We start from the raw sequence: 16,003 nt of genomic DNA, 5'->3' as shown, positions 1-16,003 counted from the left end.
TATATATATATATATATTGTTATGAATGATGGGGTTGAGATGCAGCTCCTGGACTCTATTTTGTGCCTCAGGGTTATCAACGCCTCAGGGAAGTCAACACCAGCAATCAACAGCCAATTAATGCACAACTATATTCTACCCACTTCAAGACTCCGCTCCAATATAGAAGCATCAAGAAATATGGGCCAATAGGCCCTCTGCAATTACTTCCATTCTTACCTTCAATACCCATTGTTTCGTGTTCTGTCTTGTGTTGAAAGTTTGTTTTCACCTCATCCAAAACTATTGTAACATATCACCTCACCCAAATGCATATATATATATATATATATATATATATATATATATATATATATATATATATATATATATATATATATATATATATATATATATAGTACCTAGTAGCATACTCACTTCTGAGCCTACTATGCAAGGCCCAATTTGCCTAATAAGCCAAGTTTTCATGAATTAATTGCTTTTCGACTACCTAACCTATCTAACCTAACCTAACCTAACTTTTTCGGCTACCTAACCGAACCTAACCTATAAAGATAGGTTAGGTTAGGTTAGGTAGGGTTGGTTAGGTTCGGTCATATATCTACGTTAATTTTAACTCCAATAAAAAAAATTGACCTCTTACATAATGAAATGGGTTGCTTTATCATTTCATAAGAAAAAAATTAGAGAAAATATATTAATTCATGAATACTTGGCTTATTAGGCAAATCGGGCCTTGCATTGTAGGCTGAAAAGTGAGTTCTGGCTACTAGGTACGACATATATATATATATATACATACATGAGTACACACACACACACACACACACACACACACACAGATATATATATATATATATATATATATATATATATATATATATATATATATATATATATATATATATATATATATATATATATATATATATATTAAATAGAGAGAGAGCGAGCACAACTCATATTTAAAACCTACACAGGAAAATGTCAATTTTTAGAGTAAATAAACACCATATAAGGAGCTAGATGATAATAGTTACAAATACAATATAAATAGTGTAGTGTACCTGGTGAGTAGTGAGCGTCCAGTAGTGACTAGAACCTCATCACTCAACCTTACTTGGTCGACATCTACTTCTCGGGTTCGGGGAGCTGAAGCTCGACATTGCAGGTTTAAATAGGTGTGTACTTACATACATCAGACCAATGGTAGATTATGCGGCGCCAGTGTTGAGTCTACATATCGTTGCTGACTTCAGTTCTTGATAACAAGAACTCAAATGGTCCTAGAACATTACACAGCTTACTGAACACTGAGAAGTTGGACCCAAAAGCTGAAGCTTAACCCTCCACTAGCGCACATTATGCCAGGGAGTACAAAGGAGACATGCTCGCGACGTACAAAATACTCCGGAGACTGGACACAAGAGGTACCAGACGGAGGAAACAGAGATGGACACACACATTAACGATAATTGTTAGATTGAATACATAATAAAATTGAAGGAGCAAGGAAGAAAGAATACGCTTGTTGACTCCATCCCTGAGGCACAGAATAGAGTCCAGGAGCTGCATCTCAACCCCATCATTCATAACAAAATAAACACACAAATAATACAAAGAATACACAGATATACATCGAAACTTCACATATACACAAAGTGCACCAACCCAGGAGGTGGTGGGGGGGGGGGTAAAGGCAGGGTTGTTTACCTGTCACCATGGCAACCATCTTTCAGGGTCAGCTGATATATCATCAGCTGACCCGCTTCCACTCACCGCCATCATCATAACAACTCATTCATCTGGCAACCTAGACAAGGGTGCCATATCACTCAATACCCATATATATTATTTCAGTGTAATATTTTTATTTCAATGTAATATTTGTATTTGTACACATTAACAAAAATGTAAATACACTCAAATGCTTCTTATCTGTGACGTCAAAGTGGCATTCTTGATTTATAGACTTATCATTCTTACAGTTTTGCATATATATATACACACATATAGACTTATCATTCTTACAGTTTTGCATATATATACACACATTATATATTTGTAGTGATGTCCAAAGGTGAGAAAGTGGTATGAAAAAAGGGGAATGAGACCCTCAAAGATTAAGAACCTCCTAGTTACATAACATATAATTTTTCCCCAGACCAAACTAAAGAGCAATTAATGCACAGTTTGGGTCGGGGTTCCGTTCAACAATATCCCGAATGCACAGAACACAGACTGACTTCCAGAACAGCCAGACTCTTTTGTGCATTTATTTATGCAGATAATATCCCCCTCCCCCTCTATTCTTTTTCCTACCCATTCATGTTGACCAAACCACACACTAGAAATTGAAGAGACGTCGACGTTTCATCGACCCGACTTGACAATGGTCCAAAACGGGCCGAAACGTCGTTGTCTTTTCAATTCCTAATGTGTGGTTTGGTCAACATTTTTTTAGCCACATTATTGTGACTTTTCATCTACCTATTCATGCTGCATGTTTGGCTAACGTGTGTGGGTGTCGATCCTGCAGTCGCTGAAGAAGTTGAGCCACGCCAACGTTGTCAAACTGAAGGAGGTGATCCGGGAGAACGACACGCTCTATTTCGTCTTCGAGTACATGAAAGAGAACCTATACCAGCTCATGAAGTCCAGGTTGGTGTGTTGACCCATGGGGTGTATTGACCCCATGGGGAATGTTTTAATCCATGGTAGTGTGGCTACCCAGGGTGGTATGGTGACCTGTCATTGTGGCGCCTAATGGTGTAGTTCACCATAGCAGTGTGAAAGGGGGTAGAAATAGCCTAAGCTACTCTATCCCTTTGAGATGTATTTATTGCTTATCTCAATAAACATACTTGAACTTGAACTTGAGCAGTGTGATGAGAGACTAGTATTAATCTTCTGTGATATAATGGACTCCTGTGGTGAGTCTCGTAGGTGATATCTAACGGATCTTGGTGAATCTTAACTAAGACCCCTCATAGATAATTTTTGTAATTGTCATTAGTTTGAGATACTCAAACTTGTATGTTGTGCGAGGTTGTAAAATGAGCAATGCAAGCCTCTATATTACGCTCAGCCATATTAAAAGTTTTCAAAAAACTTTATATCAATACATACGACATGGGTGACAATTGTGAGAGATTTAGAATTTGGCATTATGTATATCTTTCATAAACTGTTAAAAGAATTGTCAAAAATAAACTCCTGCCTAAGCTAAATTAATAACCAGGGATTCTGGCAATACACGGGAGACATCTCCCGTCACGCAGGGTGCAGTCGCACCTCCACAGATCTCCAGTATCATCTATTGGTACTGGTAATGGCTCAAAAGGGCCACCACTTACGGGCTATTCATGCCCGTGCCACCTTTTGGGTGGCTTAATCTTCATCAATCAATCAATTCTTCAGGCAATAGATACAGAACGTCAGTGTTACCAAGGCAAATTTAACTTAATCTAAAATAACCTAGCCTAATACAGCTTAGAAAGCGAGCTGCGCTGTGAACCAGGACTAGGCTTCATAACCGCCCCTTTATCACGCAGAGAGAAGCACTTCAGCGAGACGGCCGTGAAGACCATCGTGTGTCAGGTGCTGCAGGGTCCTCGCCTTCATGCACAGACACGGCTACTTCCACCGCGACATGAAGCCTGAGAACCTCCTTTGTATGGGGCCGGAGCTCGTCAAGATCGCCGACTTCGGGCTGGCGAGGGAGATCAGATCGCGGCCTCCCTACACCGACTATGTCTCCACCAGATGGTTTGTGCCTCTCACAATTTACTGATGTTTTTTTTTACATATTTCATGGTATAATATAAATCGTGCACCCATGTTGTTGGTGGCGGCTGAAAGCGTGGGTTCAAAACCTTGGCCTCAATGATCTTTAAGCTGCATGTCACGCTATCCAAAACACTACAATAGCCTACTGAGCCACCAGTAGGTCACTCAGTAGGCTTTAGTCCTGGATATAATGAAGAGTAACACTCTTTAGTCCTGGATATAATGAATAGTAAACTAGATCATATGAGTCCGGACTTATTTATACCTACAAATACCAGATGTGGGTCACTGTCGTCTCCTGTTAACTCCACAATATTTTATTTTTATATTTTATGAAGTCTTGGAATGTTGTGACCCACGATATATGGGTTGCAGAATCACAACCCCCAAAATAGGCACTACTAAAAATAGGTATTGCACCTTTTAGTTTTTAGTTTTAATATTTAAATTCTTGTTGAAATTATCCCGCAAAAACAACAGAAAAGATAAACAGTATTATAGAGCTGTGGGGAAGGGTGAATAACCTAAATAGAGTGCGGGAAATTATCTTGCTGACTTTGACCACATAACCCTGGCGTCCAGACCTGCCACGGAGCGTGTGAGCCGTCACACTGACCTTGACCACCATAACCCTGGCGTCCAGACCTGCCACGGAGCGTGTGAGCCGTCATACTGACCTTGACCACCATAACCCCTGGCGTCCAGACCTGCCACGGAGCGTGTGAGCCGTCACACTGACCTTGACCACCATAACCCTGGCGTCCAGACCTGCCACGGAGCGTGTGAGCCGTCATACTGACCTTGACCACCATAACCCCTGGCGTCCAGACCTGCCACGGAGCGTGTGAGCCGTCATACTGACCTTGACCACCATAACCCCTGGCGTCTAGACCTGCCACGGAGCATGTGAGCCGTCATACTGACCTTGACCACCATAACCCTGGCGTCCAGACCTGCCACGGAGCGTGTGAGCCGTCATACTGACCTTGACCACCATAACCCCTGGCGTCTAGACCTGCCACGGAGCGTGTGAGCCGTCATACTGACCTTGACCACCATAACCCTGGCGTCCAGACCTGCCACGGAGCGTGTGAGCCGTCATACTAACCTTAACCCCCCCCCCACAGGTATCGGGCACCCGAGGTGTTACTACGATCCAATACTTACAGTAGCCCCATCGATATCTGGGCCATGGGCGCTATTATGGCGGAGATATACACCTTCAGGCCGCTCTTCCCAGGCTCCTCCGAGATCGACCAGATCTTCAAGATTTGTTCCGTCATCGGTACACCTGACAAGGTAAGAACTAGATTACACCTCAACACCTGAGAATTAAGACCACATGTATCCTTCATCACATATTTTAACACAAACGTGTATCACTGGAGTGTAACTTTAATGGGAGATAAAAAAAAAAAAAAAACGTATCATAGGGGTGTAACTTGATAAAAAAAAATTTTACCAAGTTAACCGGAGTGTAACTTGGTAAAAGCAATGTATCACGTGGGTGTAACTTGGTAAAAAAGTGTATCACAAGGGTGTAACGTGGTTAAAAAGTGTATCACAAGGGTGTAACGTGGTTAAAAAGTGTATCGCAAGGGTGTAACTTTGTAAAAAAGTGTATCACAAGGGTGTAACTTGGTAAAAAAGTGTATCGCAAGGGTGTAACTTGGTAAAAAAGTGTATCGCAAGGGTGTAACTTGGTAAAAAAGTGTATCACAAGGGTGTAACTTGGTAAAAAAGTGTATCACAAGGGTGTAACTTGATAAAAAAAGTGCATCGCATGAATGTAACTTTGCCAAAAAAGTGAATCACATGAGGTGTAACTTTACCGAAGATAAGAATTCCTAATAATATTAATCAAATATTGATGACTGTGACAGCGGGAGTGGCCGGAGGCGTACTCGCTGGCGCAGCAGATGAACTTCAAGTTCCCGCAGTTCGCAGCGACGCCGCTGGCCACCCTCATACCCAACGCTACCCCAGACGCCATACACATCATGACGGAGATGCTCCACTGGAACCCCGCTCGCAGACCCACCGCCCAGCAGTGTCTCAGGTGGGCATAGGTCACATGGGTAGGTGCCCTACCACAGGAGGGGGGTCTCGGATGAGCATAGGTCACATGGGTAGGTGCCCTACCACAGGGGGGGGGGGTTTCGGGTGAGCATAGGTCACATGGGTAGGTACTCTACCACAGGGGGCGTCTCAGGTGAGCATAGGTCACATGGGTAGGTACTTTACCACAGGGGGTCTCAGGTGGGCATAGGTCACATGGGTAGGTACCCTACTGTAGGGGGGTCTCGGGTGAGCATAGGTCACATGGGTAGGTACCCTACTGTAGGGGGGTCTCGGGTGAGCATAGGTCACATGGGTAGGAACCCCTAACATAATTTTTGTTCGTGAAAACTATTCATATATCATATGTGAGCAATTATAGATCAGGTAATTAGAAACATTCTTGGTTAAGCTTTGTCCTTCTACCGTCCCTCAAATGAATTTATGATATCTTCGTTAAAATCAACATCATTAACTTTATCTGTTTCTTCAGTTTCAACCATTTGCAAAGTATTACAAAATGACACTTTATGGTCTATCGTGCACACAACAGAGCGTCACAGGGCAGCCCGCCCTCCTAAGGTATCCTAACGTCAAGAAATTGTCGTATTAAAGTGCCCTTATCTTAACCTACCAGAGGACCCAAAACAGAAAACGAGATAGTATGTCAATTTCGCGAGACGCTACCATTTTCCAGTACGACATTTTTTGCCCTTAGGTAGAGTGTAGGTCAAACTGCGACGTTCTGTTGGGAGGACGGGTTACACAGGGAATCAGAGCACCATCAGTAGTTAATCCTCCACGGTACTTGTCCACAGCCTCGTGAGACAAAGCCTAACTTGCCATTCATTTCAGTAATTCATGCCATTCATTTCAGTAATTCAGTCATGTTCCCAGTTTGCTCCCTGCCAGTTTAATGACTATGTTGTCTTAATACCCTTTACTCGTCTTGTGGCAAGTTTGAGTCTTCTTCTGAATTTATATTTCTGTATCTTCGCCAAATTGTTTTATGTTTCTTTTCAGTCCTTTACGTTCTTGCCACACACACCCTGTATTGCACTTTGTACATTAATGCCTATATAATTGTTTTTCCCACCACATTTTCCCGTATTTTTATATAATGGCTCCGACTAACTGGACTCTCATCTCCCCAGATTCCCATTTTTCAAGGACTTCAAGATGGATGCGACCATGAGCAACCTCTCATACTCTATGAACAAAGCGCGCATCAGCGAGTCTATCTCACAAGACGACAGCAAAGCGTAAGTAATCCAGTTATATCTTGGGGAAATATTCAATTTAAATAAATCATCACTATACTAATGCTAAGGTTCGGAACTGCAGAAATGATAAAGTAACGGGTCTGTTGTTTGTGGTAAATTAGTGAACAAACCGTAAATTGTCCATTTTTTTTTGGTAAATTAGTGAACAAACCGTAAATTGTCCATTTGTTTTGTCTTCCCCAGAGGCGGGAGTAACAGTGAACTCCTGGGAGGAGAAGCAGGTAGTGTGAGAGGAGGCGGTGGGAGGGCCATCGGTAGGATGCCTGCTGTCGGCAATGATAACAAAACGCACAATGGATACTTGCACCGCACTAAGATCGGCCTTGACCTCGACCCTGGCACGAGGAGCTACGACCAGCCTTTCCCAAACCCGACCCAACCACTGCACCCTTCTGGTCGTCGTTTGGGAGGGGCTGACTCCTTGAGCAGTATACGGACCAGAGGCAACCCATCTAAGACCTTTATACCCCGTGGGTTTGACGCGAGCTCTAGAAACACCGAGGAAAATAGCTTCTTACCTAACGCCAAGCACTGGTCGTCATTCCGCGACCCGCCTAGCAACGAATATGAAGATAATAAAACAAATAGTTTGGGGAACTTGAGTAAGTAGATCGGTGTTGCCGACTAGGGGTCCCTTATAGCCTAATTGAGGGAGTGGGTGGAAAAAGACTGTCCACATGTACAATACTCTGTTCACCATCATTGGTATCTAACATCTACACCTTTGCTGAGTTTGTAGACAAAATTTTCACTATCAGGTGAAGATTTTGTGATCACTGGCCAATGGTGTGTTATGAACATCAATGACAGATACACAGATATTCTTGTGGATTTTCCATCATGTTATTGTATGATTATTCCCATCCTTGCTTTATTTATGCGTCTCCCAAGCCAAGTAGTAGCGAAAAACACGAATTCTTTCGTGATATGCAATGTAGTCGAAAATAGTTTCTGGGTGACCTCGTTCTGTACGAGCGTTTGGCACATAACCTTTTAAATAATCAAGTTTCATATCAACATTTGGTCGAAGCGAGTACAACAAATTTTGATTTCGATGTAGAGAAACAGCAAGATTAGCGTAGGCTTTAAACGTAAATGACGTTAGGCCTTTCTGACCTTTATATAGTCTAATAGATGCACAGGACTAGTGTATAAAAAGGAATGAGTTCAAGGTGAAGGTGAAATCAGGGAGGGGAAAGTAGTGGGAAGGTCAGGGAGGGGAATGTGGGGTGAGGTGAGGGAAAGGAAGGTAAGGGGTAAGATCAAGGTAGGGTAAGATCAGGAAGGGAAAGGTGGGGAGAGAGCTAGGAGGTAAAGGTGGGGTGGAATGAAGGTAGGGAGGAAAAGGTGGGGGAATGAGGTCATGTAGGCGAGAGGTGAATGTGGGGGGAATGAGACCATAACACACCAACTAGACCCTTTACATAACCCACAAATATAGTCGACGCTCATATTGATGTTTTTTATATACACATATAAGGTAACTCATTATTAATTCACACTATAATTTTGTAATTAAATCACTACAATATTGCAATAATCTCCTGCTTAATGTCTGTGAATGTTCACAATTAGTAAACATCTATTCAATTTGTGACTCGCAAACACAACTAGCATATACAGTAGTTAGTTCCTGGGGGGACTCTTAGTCACTGCTTTATAACACTACTTAGTAACAAGCAACACTTTCATTAAGATTTAGTCAAGAGCTTGTCAATTAATACAATAGAGTTTGAAATGTAGTTAATCTGGAGGTAGTATTTCCTTTTGCTGCCAATATGAAACCTAGAGATTTTGTGTCAATAATTTTAGAAGAGAATTGTTATTACAGAACCTGTTGCACTTGCTGTATGTTGAAAACATTTTTCTTCTCGCTAGTTGATCCTCAGTAGTTGCTAGTTCTGGACGACTATTATGTAAACAATTTTAAGCAATACGGCGTTTTAGCTTGCTTCTAAAAAAATAAATACTGATTATATTTTAGCTCTGCAATAGGGAACGCGACTAATTAGTAAATAAAATCCCTATGATGGTAAGATGCTGTTCCCCGGATGACATTGTTATCATATTAATAATGGCCTGTCTGGTTAATGGACTGAATGAAGAAAGTGCTATACGAAGCACATGCAAATATACTGAATGTATTATTTTACTCAACTTTTTAATCTGAGTTTCCAGATTTTCAAGAAGTTTAAACAAAATTTAAAGTTATAAAAAATATGTTCGGCAAGAATTTTGTTTTTTTATAATTTGACAACTTAAATATGTTTATATAATATATAGAATATATTCTTTTGTTCATTCTTCTAGATCTAGAACATTCGCAATAAAAGTTCCTAATTTTAACCAAAACTGTTTGGAAAAATATAAAAACATATATTATCAAATAGAACAAATGAGTATGTAAAATATATATATAAACCCAGTTTTGTAGATCCTTGAACACTATATTTTGTGAGAATTTCATCATAGTCGTCGGATGAAAAACTAAGATTTATACAATTAAGCACAACTGAAGGCATTCTAAGACTTGAATTTTCACTGCAAAATGCAGCATTCGCGCTCATCTTTCAGCATTATATCTTATATAAATAAATAACCTATTTTGTGTTTTCCAATTACTTTTGCTCAATTATTTTAAATATTTTTTTAACTTTTAATAGCAAAATATATTGAATACAAAATGTTGGTTAAAAAATCTTAAGTGACGCACAGATGAATTTATATTAATAAGTTCCCTCCTTTTAATGGAAACTTTTGAATGATTATTAGTCATTGTCCTGGCGAATAGTAATGGGTGACCCTTCACAATAATAGTATTATAGTGGACAAGAGCTCGATAGCATCTTTCCCGGCAAGAATTATAGGTGAGCTTTGCGAAAATACTAGTTACACAGAGGTCCGTTATCTCACGCTTCCAGTAGGCTATTTTAATTCCTAATACCATTACATTTGTCTGTGTGACCTAGAAGAGCCAGTCACTAACTTTCGGATCAATGGTTAATAACACAACTTGTCCTCTTACAAAGAACATCGCATTTCACTCAAATGCGTTACATACGGATAAAAAATTTGTCGCACTTGAAAATGGCAGCAGCTCGCGAAAGTGACATACTGTCCCGTTTTCTGTTTTGGGTCCTCTGGAAGATTAGGAGAGGACACTTTAAAATTGACCATTTTTGACGTTGGCAAACCTTAGGAGGCCGGGCTGAATAGCAATATACCACAGAGACGATGCTGGGAATCAATCAGGCGTCTGCCCCAGACGTTGTCGTGCCATGGTCGAGACGATACCGTAAACTATTGCCCCAAGTGTTGTTTGACTGGCTTTTAAAACGGGCTGAGTGTGTGTGCGCCTCACCTGACTAGGCTTGAGTCTAAATTCCGGCCAAGTCTGTGTCGCATTTTTAGTGAAAAGAACCCGTGATTACCACTGAACTATATATATAGTTCGACACAGGATTAGCATGATTGTTGCACTCACAAAATGCAAAAAATTTTACAGTACCAAAATACACAATTCTTTTTTCTTTTCATGCATTGATGGTTTATTCGTTTTGTGCTGAATGTTCTCATGTCTGCCACATATTTCCCTTGTGTTTGTTGTTTTAATTCTGCCATTAGATTTAACATAAGGAATGGAGTTACATTTCATTTAGATGAACATTTGTTTGAATTTCTAAGCATGTATAATTTGTAGTGTGCAGTTTGCAAGCATGGGTATTATATCCATAAGTGCCTCCAGATTATGTATTTGAACGTCATATATTCACATCTCCATCTTCACCATTTATAGCATTTTGTAACCCTTCCGCTGTATTTAACATTAGCTTCATGATGCGGCTAGCGCCCGTGAGCTGGCTGACTTCTACAGTAAATAGCAATTTATTTCAGATTATAACTGCTTAAGATCAACTGGAACTGACATATCTGCACCTAATTAAAAAAAAAATTATACATAATATTAATTATAACCGATTTACGCAGGCGAGGAGTCACAATACCGTGGCTGAAAAATGTTGACCAAACCACACAGTAGAAAGTGAAGGGACGACGATGTTTCGGTCCGTCCTGGACCATTCTCAAGTCGATTGTGATCACAATCGACTCGTCCCTTCACTTTCTAGTGTATGGTTTGGTCAACATAACCGATTTAGGTCACATAGCAAAAGCGCGGCGACAGAAATATTCGTAATTTGTACTAGTATCTAAAAAACTAATATCTGTACTACTACTACTAAAAAATTCATAAAATCATCTCTTTTTTTCGTATCATTTAAAAAAAGTTAAGCATATCAAGGTAAACTAATATAATCCTGCAGCGGAAGGGTTATTGATTTCCTAAATTATATTATTACCACACAATGAAGGCCACAAAACAAATGAAGACTCAAGGTGTGAATTATGTATATTTCAGTCTCTTTATTGAGGTCACCTCAGTATAGAGACCAAAACGTCCCTCAGTATAGAGATAGAAATATACAGATCTTAGTTTGACTCTTTCATCCCCCACATGAGTTCGTGTGTGTGACTTTTTTATTGAGTTTATCTTATATTATTCATATCATTAAACGAAAAAATGTATATATTACCATTCTGAAAATTGTGATATAATCCTCAATCTCAATTTTATAATGTATGCATTCACTTAATTTTAAAACATTACAATACACTATATCTTTGAGAGTTACAATGATATATGCATACCCTAGACGACTGACTGTGTGAAGGCCACTACAGTTTAGTAACGTGTCTTCAGGAGCCGTGAGTCGCAGCATGCCGGGGTCGCTGGTGTCTGTGAAGGCTGGGGGCGGCAACCCCGCCAACACCGCCGTCAGGAACTCTTACCCAGCCAACTCCTCGGCCCTCACCGGCCGCTCCAACAGCGCCAACGTCCATGGCAGGACAAATTGGGCGGCCAAGTGAGTATCATCACAGATGGATGTAAATAAATAAATAAATAAATAAATAATATATATGTATAACTGTCATATATATATATATATGACAGTGTCAGACCACGGAGGAAAATTGAAACAGGAATTTCCTTAAGTACTTTCGTATATTAATACATCTTCAGAACTCCTTCTGAAGATGTATTAATATACGAAAGTACTTAAGGAAATTCCTGTTTCAATTTTCCTCCGTGGTCTGACACTGTCACATTTTTAATCACGTGTTTATTTTTCGTGATTTACACACATATATATATGTGTGTGTGTGTGTGTATGTGTGAGAGAGAAAAAGAGTAGCAAGTTTGTGGTAGAAGACCAGTGACTCAAAAGCTTGGATGTGAAGTGATCTGACGAACAACAATTCCGCTAAGTGCATCAAAATACTTGATAGAGACGAATCAAATTCGAGCTGAAATAACTGAGGAGATGGTAAATATTGTTCAACCTATTGATGATGTGAGGTTTACAGGAGAGGACGTTTGTGAGTGATGCCTATGATACTGACTGATGACCAAAGTTCGAGGCAAGAGTTTTCGAACGGTTACCGATCTGTGTTTGGTTTAAAGTAATTTGCAAAAACGGTTTTATTGAAATTAATTTTTGGACATGCCTAGCGAGGTGGTGAGGCTATGTACGAGAGCTGCAAAGGAAGGTAACCACTTTATATTTAACGCTTTAATTTAACTTCATATTTATTCATATTTAAGTCGTGAGAACCGGTTGGATAGATAAGAAAACATGAGGGTGACAGAGAACCTCATCCTCCCTCACAGCTGAACCTTCTTCTCCCTCACAGATGAACCTCATCCTCCCTCACAGCTGAACCTCATCCTCCCTCACAGATGAACCTCATCCTCCCTCACAGCTGAACCTCATCCTCCCTCACAGAGGAACCTCATCCTCCCTCACAGCTGAACCTCATCCTCCCGCACAAATGAACCGCATCCTCCCTCACAGAGGAACCTCATCCTCCCGCACAGATGAACCTCATCCTCCCTCACAGCTGAACCTCATCCTCCCTCACAGCTGAAGGAAGATGAGGGCGAAGGTGATCCATCTACGCCATATACGACCCGTTCTCTCACCAAATGCATGGGATTCTATCGCAATCGACCAATGCGGTTAAAATGCGTCGGATTACTTAAAATTAAAGCATGGTAATATTGACAGTTTTCTCCATATCGACATCGATAGGTGAGAGAGAGAGAGAGAGAGTGAGAGAGAGAGAGAGAGAGAGAGAGAGAGAGAGAGAGAGAGAGAGAGAGAGAGAGAGAGAGAGAGAGAGAGAGAGAGAGAGAGAGAGAGAGAGAGAGAGAAGGAGAGAGGAGAGAGAGAGAGAGAGAGAGAGAGAGAGAGAGAGAGAGAGAGAGAGAGAGAGAGAGAGAGAGAGAGAGAGAGAGAGAGAGAGAGAGAGAGAGAAGGAGAGAGGAGAGAGGAGAGAGAGAGAGAGAGAGAGAGAGAGAGAGAGAGAGAGAGAGAGAGAGAGAGAGAGAGAGAGAGAGAGAGAGAGAGAGAGAGAGAGAGAGAGAGAGAGAGAGAGAGAGAGAGAGAGAGAGAGAGAGAGAGAGAGAGAGAGGAGAGAGAGGAGAGAGGAGAGAGAGGAGAGAGAGAAAGAGAGAGGAGAGAGAAGGAGAGAGAAGGAGAGAGAAAGAGAGAGAAATAGAGAGAAAGAGAGAGAAAGAGAGAGAAGGAGAGAGGAGAGAGAAGGAGAGAGAAGGAGAGCAAAGGAGATAAAATGAGAAAAGAGAGAGAGAGCAGGGAAGTGCCAAGGGCTGCCGCGGCCAGCTAGGAGAGTAAAGATTTGCGTTACGCCCTTTGAAAAGCTTGAGATGTATCGAGCGTTGTGTCAACAGCTCGTGTTCTCGGTTCACCACTGTGAAAAATTCACAAAAGTTTGCCCAACCAAAAAGCAACCCACCTAACCTATCGAGGCCGATGTATCGGAAACGTCAATACTATGAGTGTTTCAATTTTTACTATTGCGACGTATTTTTAACGGATTGGTCAATTCCCTACGAAATGCGAAGCATTAGATAAGAGAACGAGTAGTTTGAAAAAAATTCATGATGATGAGGGAGTGAGCCGTAGCCTACTCTGCTGCCCTCTGAGCTCACCGAGTCTGTTCAACATATATATATGTTGTACCTAATAGCCAGAACATACTACTTGGCCTACTATGCAAGGCCCGTTTGCCTAATAAACCGAGTTTTCCTAAAGTTATGGAATGAGAACTCCAGTACTAACCAATACGGGACGCTGTAAACAATATCTCTCCTCTTATTACTTATGCTTATGCTCTCCTCTTACTTATGCGTTACATAAGGCCAAAAATGGTCGTTCTAGAAAAATGGCAACGGCACGCGAAAGTGACGTACTGTCCCCGTTTTCTGTTTTAGGTCCTCTGGTAGGTTAGGAGAGGACACTTTAATTTGACCGTTTCTTTGACGTTGGAGGACGGGCTGCTGTAAGTGCCTAGAGGGGCGGGAAGGTGGCGCTTTAAAGTACTAAGTAACACTTATATGAACAACTTTTAAGTAACACAAGAATCTAATCTGTCTTCTAGTTATGAGAAGGCATTAGAGTACCTATTTACGTTTGTATGGGCATTGAATGTCATCACGGTCCCAGCACCTGGGCCAGGACCTAAGTTCTGAACACAATCCCGAAACTCTGAACGCACTCCCCTAAATTCGGAACACAACCGCAACCATACATGCCTGAGACAGAAGAACATACTGCATGTATAACGATCAAATTGACTTGTTTCCAACCATGAAATAGCCCTATGTAACAAATAATCGAGTTTCCCAAAACTTATAAAAATCAACTGCCAATAAACACTTATCATTCCAAGAGACACGAGCAACAGAGGGCCGAGGTTGCCTTCTGATCTTTCTTTACTGTTATTTCCACAGGTACCTCGCTTAACTCATGATACCAGGTAATTCGTGTAACTTATTCTTTCAAAATGTGTGTGTGTCACTGTCACTCATTCCTTAAGTAACTGCCAGTCACAGGTTACTTATGTCACCCGTACCTTAAGTAACTGTTTATCACAGGATCTCAAGTTACAGGTACCTTAAGTAACTGTCAATCACAGGATCTTATGTCACGTCACAGATACCTTAAGTAACTGTCAATCACAGGATCTTATGTCACGTCACAGATACCTTAAGTAACTGTCAATCACAGGTATTTTAAGTAAGTGTTACTCACAGGTACGATATGCAAATGTCACTGGCACCCCTAAATAACCACCACTGTTACAAGTGCCACAAATAACTGTCACATGTGCCATAAATACCTACCACTGGCACCTTAAATAACCATCATTGTTAAAAGTGCGTCAAGGAACCGTTAAATTCACAGGTGCCACACTTAATCATTACTGTTACAAGTGCCACAAATAACTATCACTGCCACAGGTGCCACAAATCACTGCCTCAGGTGCCACAAATCACTGTCACAGGTGCCACAAAATCACAGCCACTGGCCCCCCGAAGGAAACTTTCACTATCACAAATACCTGAAAATCGATGTCCACATCACAAGCACCTCGAGCATTTGTCACCATCCATTAGCAGCTCAGTTTAGTGGCACTCAAAAGTGCCTTTACTAAATTGTCACTCCCACTGGCACCTCAACTAAATGTCACTGTAATAGGTACTTTAAGTTAATGTCATTATCACATCCATCCTTCCAACATATTGTCAATACAACTTGTGTACCAAGTTACTATCATTAGCAGTTTTGGTCTTCAAATAAATGACGATATATTAGAGGCCAAGTGACTGTGACCTCAGGTATTTTGTGTAACTGATAATAACACAGTTAATTCAAAACACAGTTGCTTAATGCAACTGTTAATCTCACAGGTGCATCAGGTAACTGTTACTTCAAGTTAAAGTAAGTGTTGCA

The 16,003-nt window shown here is 41.0% G+C and overlaps 1 protein-coding gene and 1 long non-coding RNA gene across 2 annotated transcripts in view; one reads left to right on the top strand and one right to left on the bottom strand.

Annotated features, from left to right (window-relative positions):
• Positions 1 to 16,003, bottom strand: part of LOC138352246 (uncharacterized) — a 104,183-nt gene that overhangs the window by 58,870 nt on the left and 29,310 nt on the right. The window contains exon 2 of the long non-coding RNA XR_011222725.1: positions 4,957 to 5,080. This is a non-coding gene — a long non-coding RNA (uncharacterized lncRNA). The remainder of the gene's footprint in view (positions 1 to 4,956; positions 5,081 to 16,003) is intronic.
• LOC123763558 (serine/threonine-protein kinase MAK) overlaps positions 1 to 16,003 on the top strand; it is a 30,921-nt gene that overhangs the window by 8,229 nt on the left and 6,689 nt on the right. Inside the window, 8 exon segments of the mRNA XM_045750707.2 lie at positions 2,540 to 2,661; positions 3,555 to 3,612; positions 3,614 to 3,768; positions 4,917 to 5,088; positions 5,673 to 5,848; positions 7,002 to 7,109; positions 7,314 to 7,732; positions 11,890 to 12,052. Of these exon segments, the coding sequence (XP_045606663.2) occupies positions 2,540 to 2,661; positions 3,555 to 3,612; positions 3,614 to 3,768; positions 4,917 to 5,088; positions 5,673 to 5,848; positions 7,002 to 7,109; positions 7,314 to 7,732; positions 11,890 to 12,052 (1,373 nt within the window).

The sequence above is a fragment of the Procambarus clarkii genome, chromosome 52 (genome assembly GCF_040958095.1).
Source record: "Procambarus clarkii isolate CNS0578487 chromosome 52, FALCON_Pclarkii_2.0, whole genome shotgun sequence".
NCBI lineage: Eukaryota > Metazoa > Arthropoda > Malacostraca > Decapoda > Cambaridae > Procambarus > Procambarus clarkii.
Note: the sequence above shows the minus strand (reverse complement) of the source record. Positions and strands in the feature narration are given on the sequence as shown.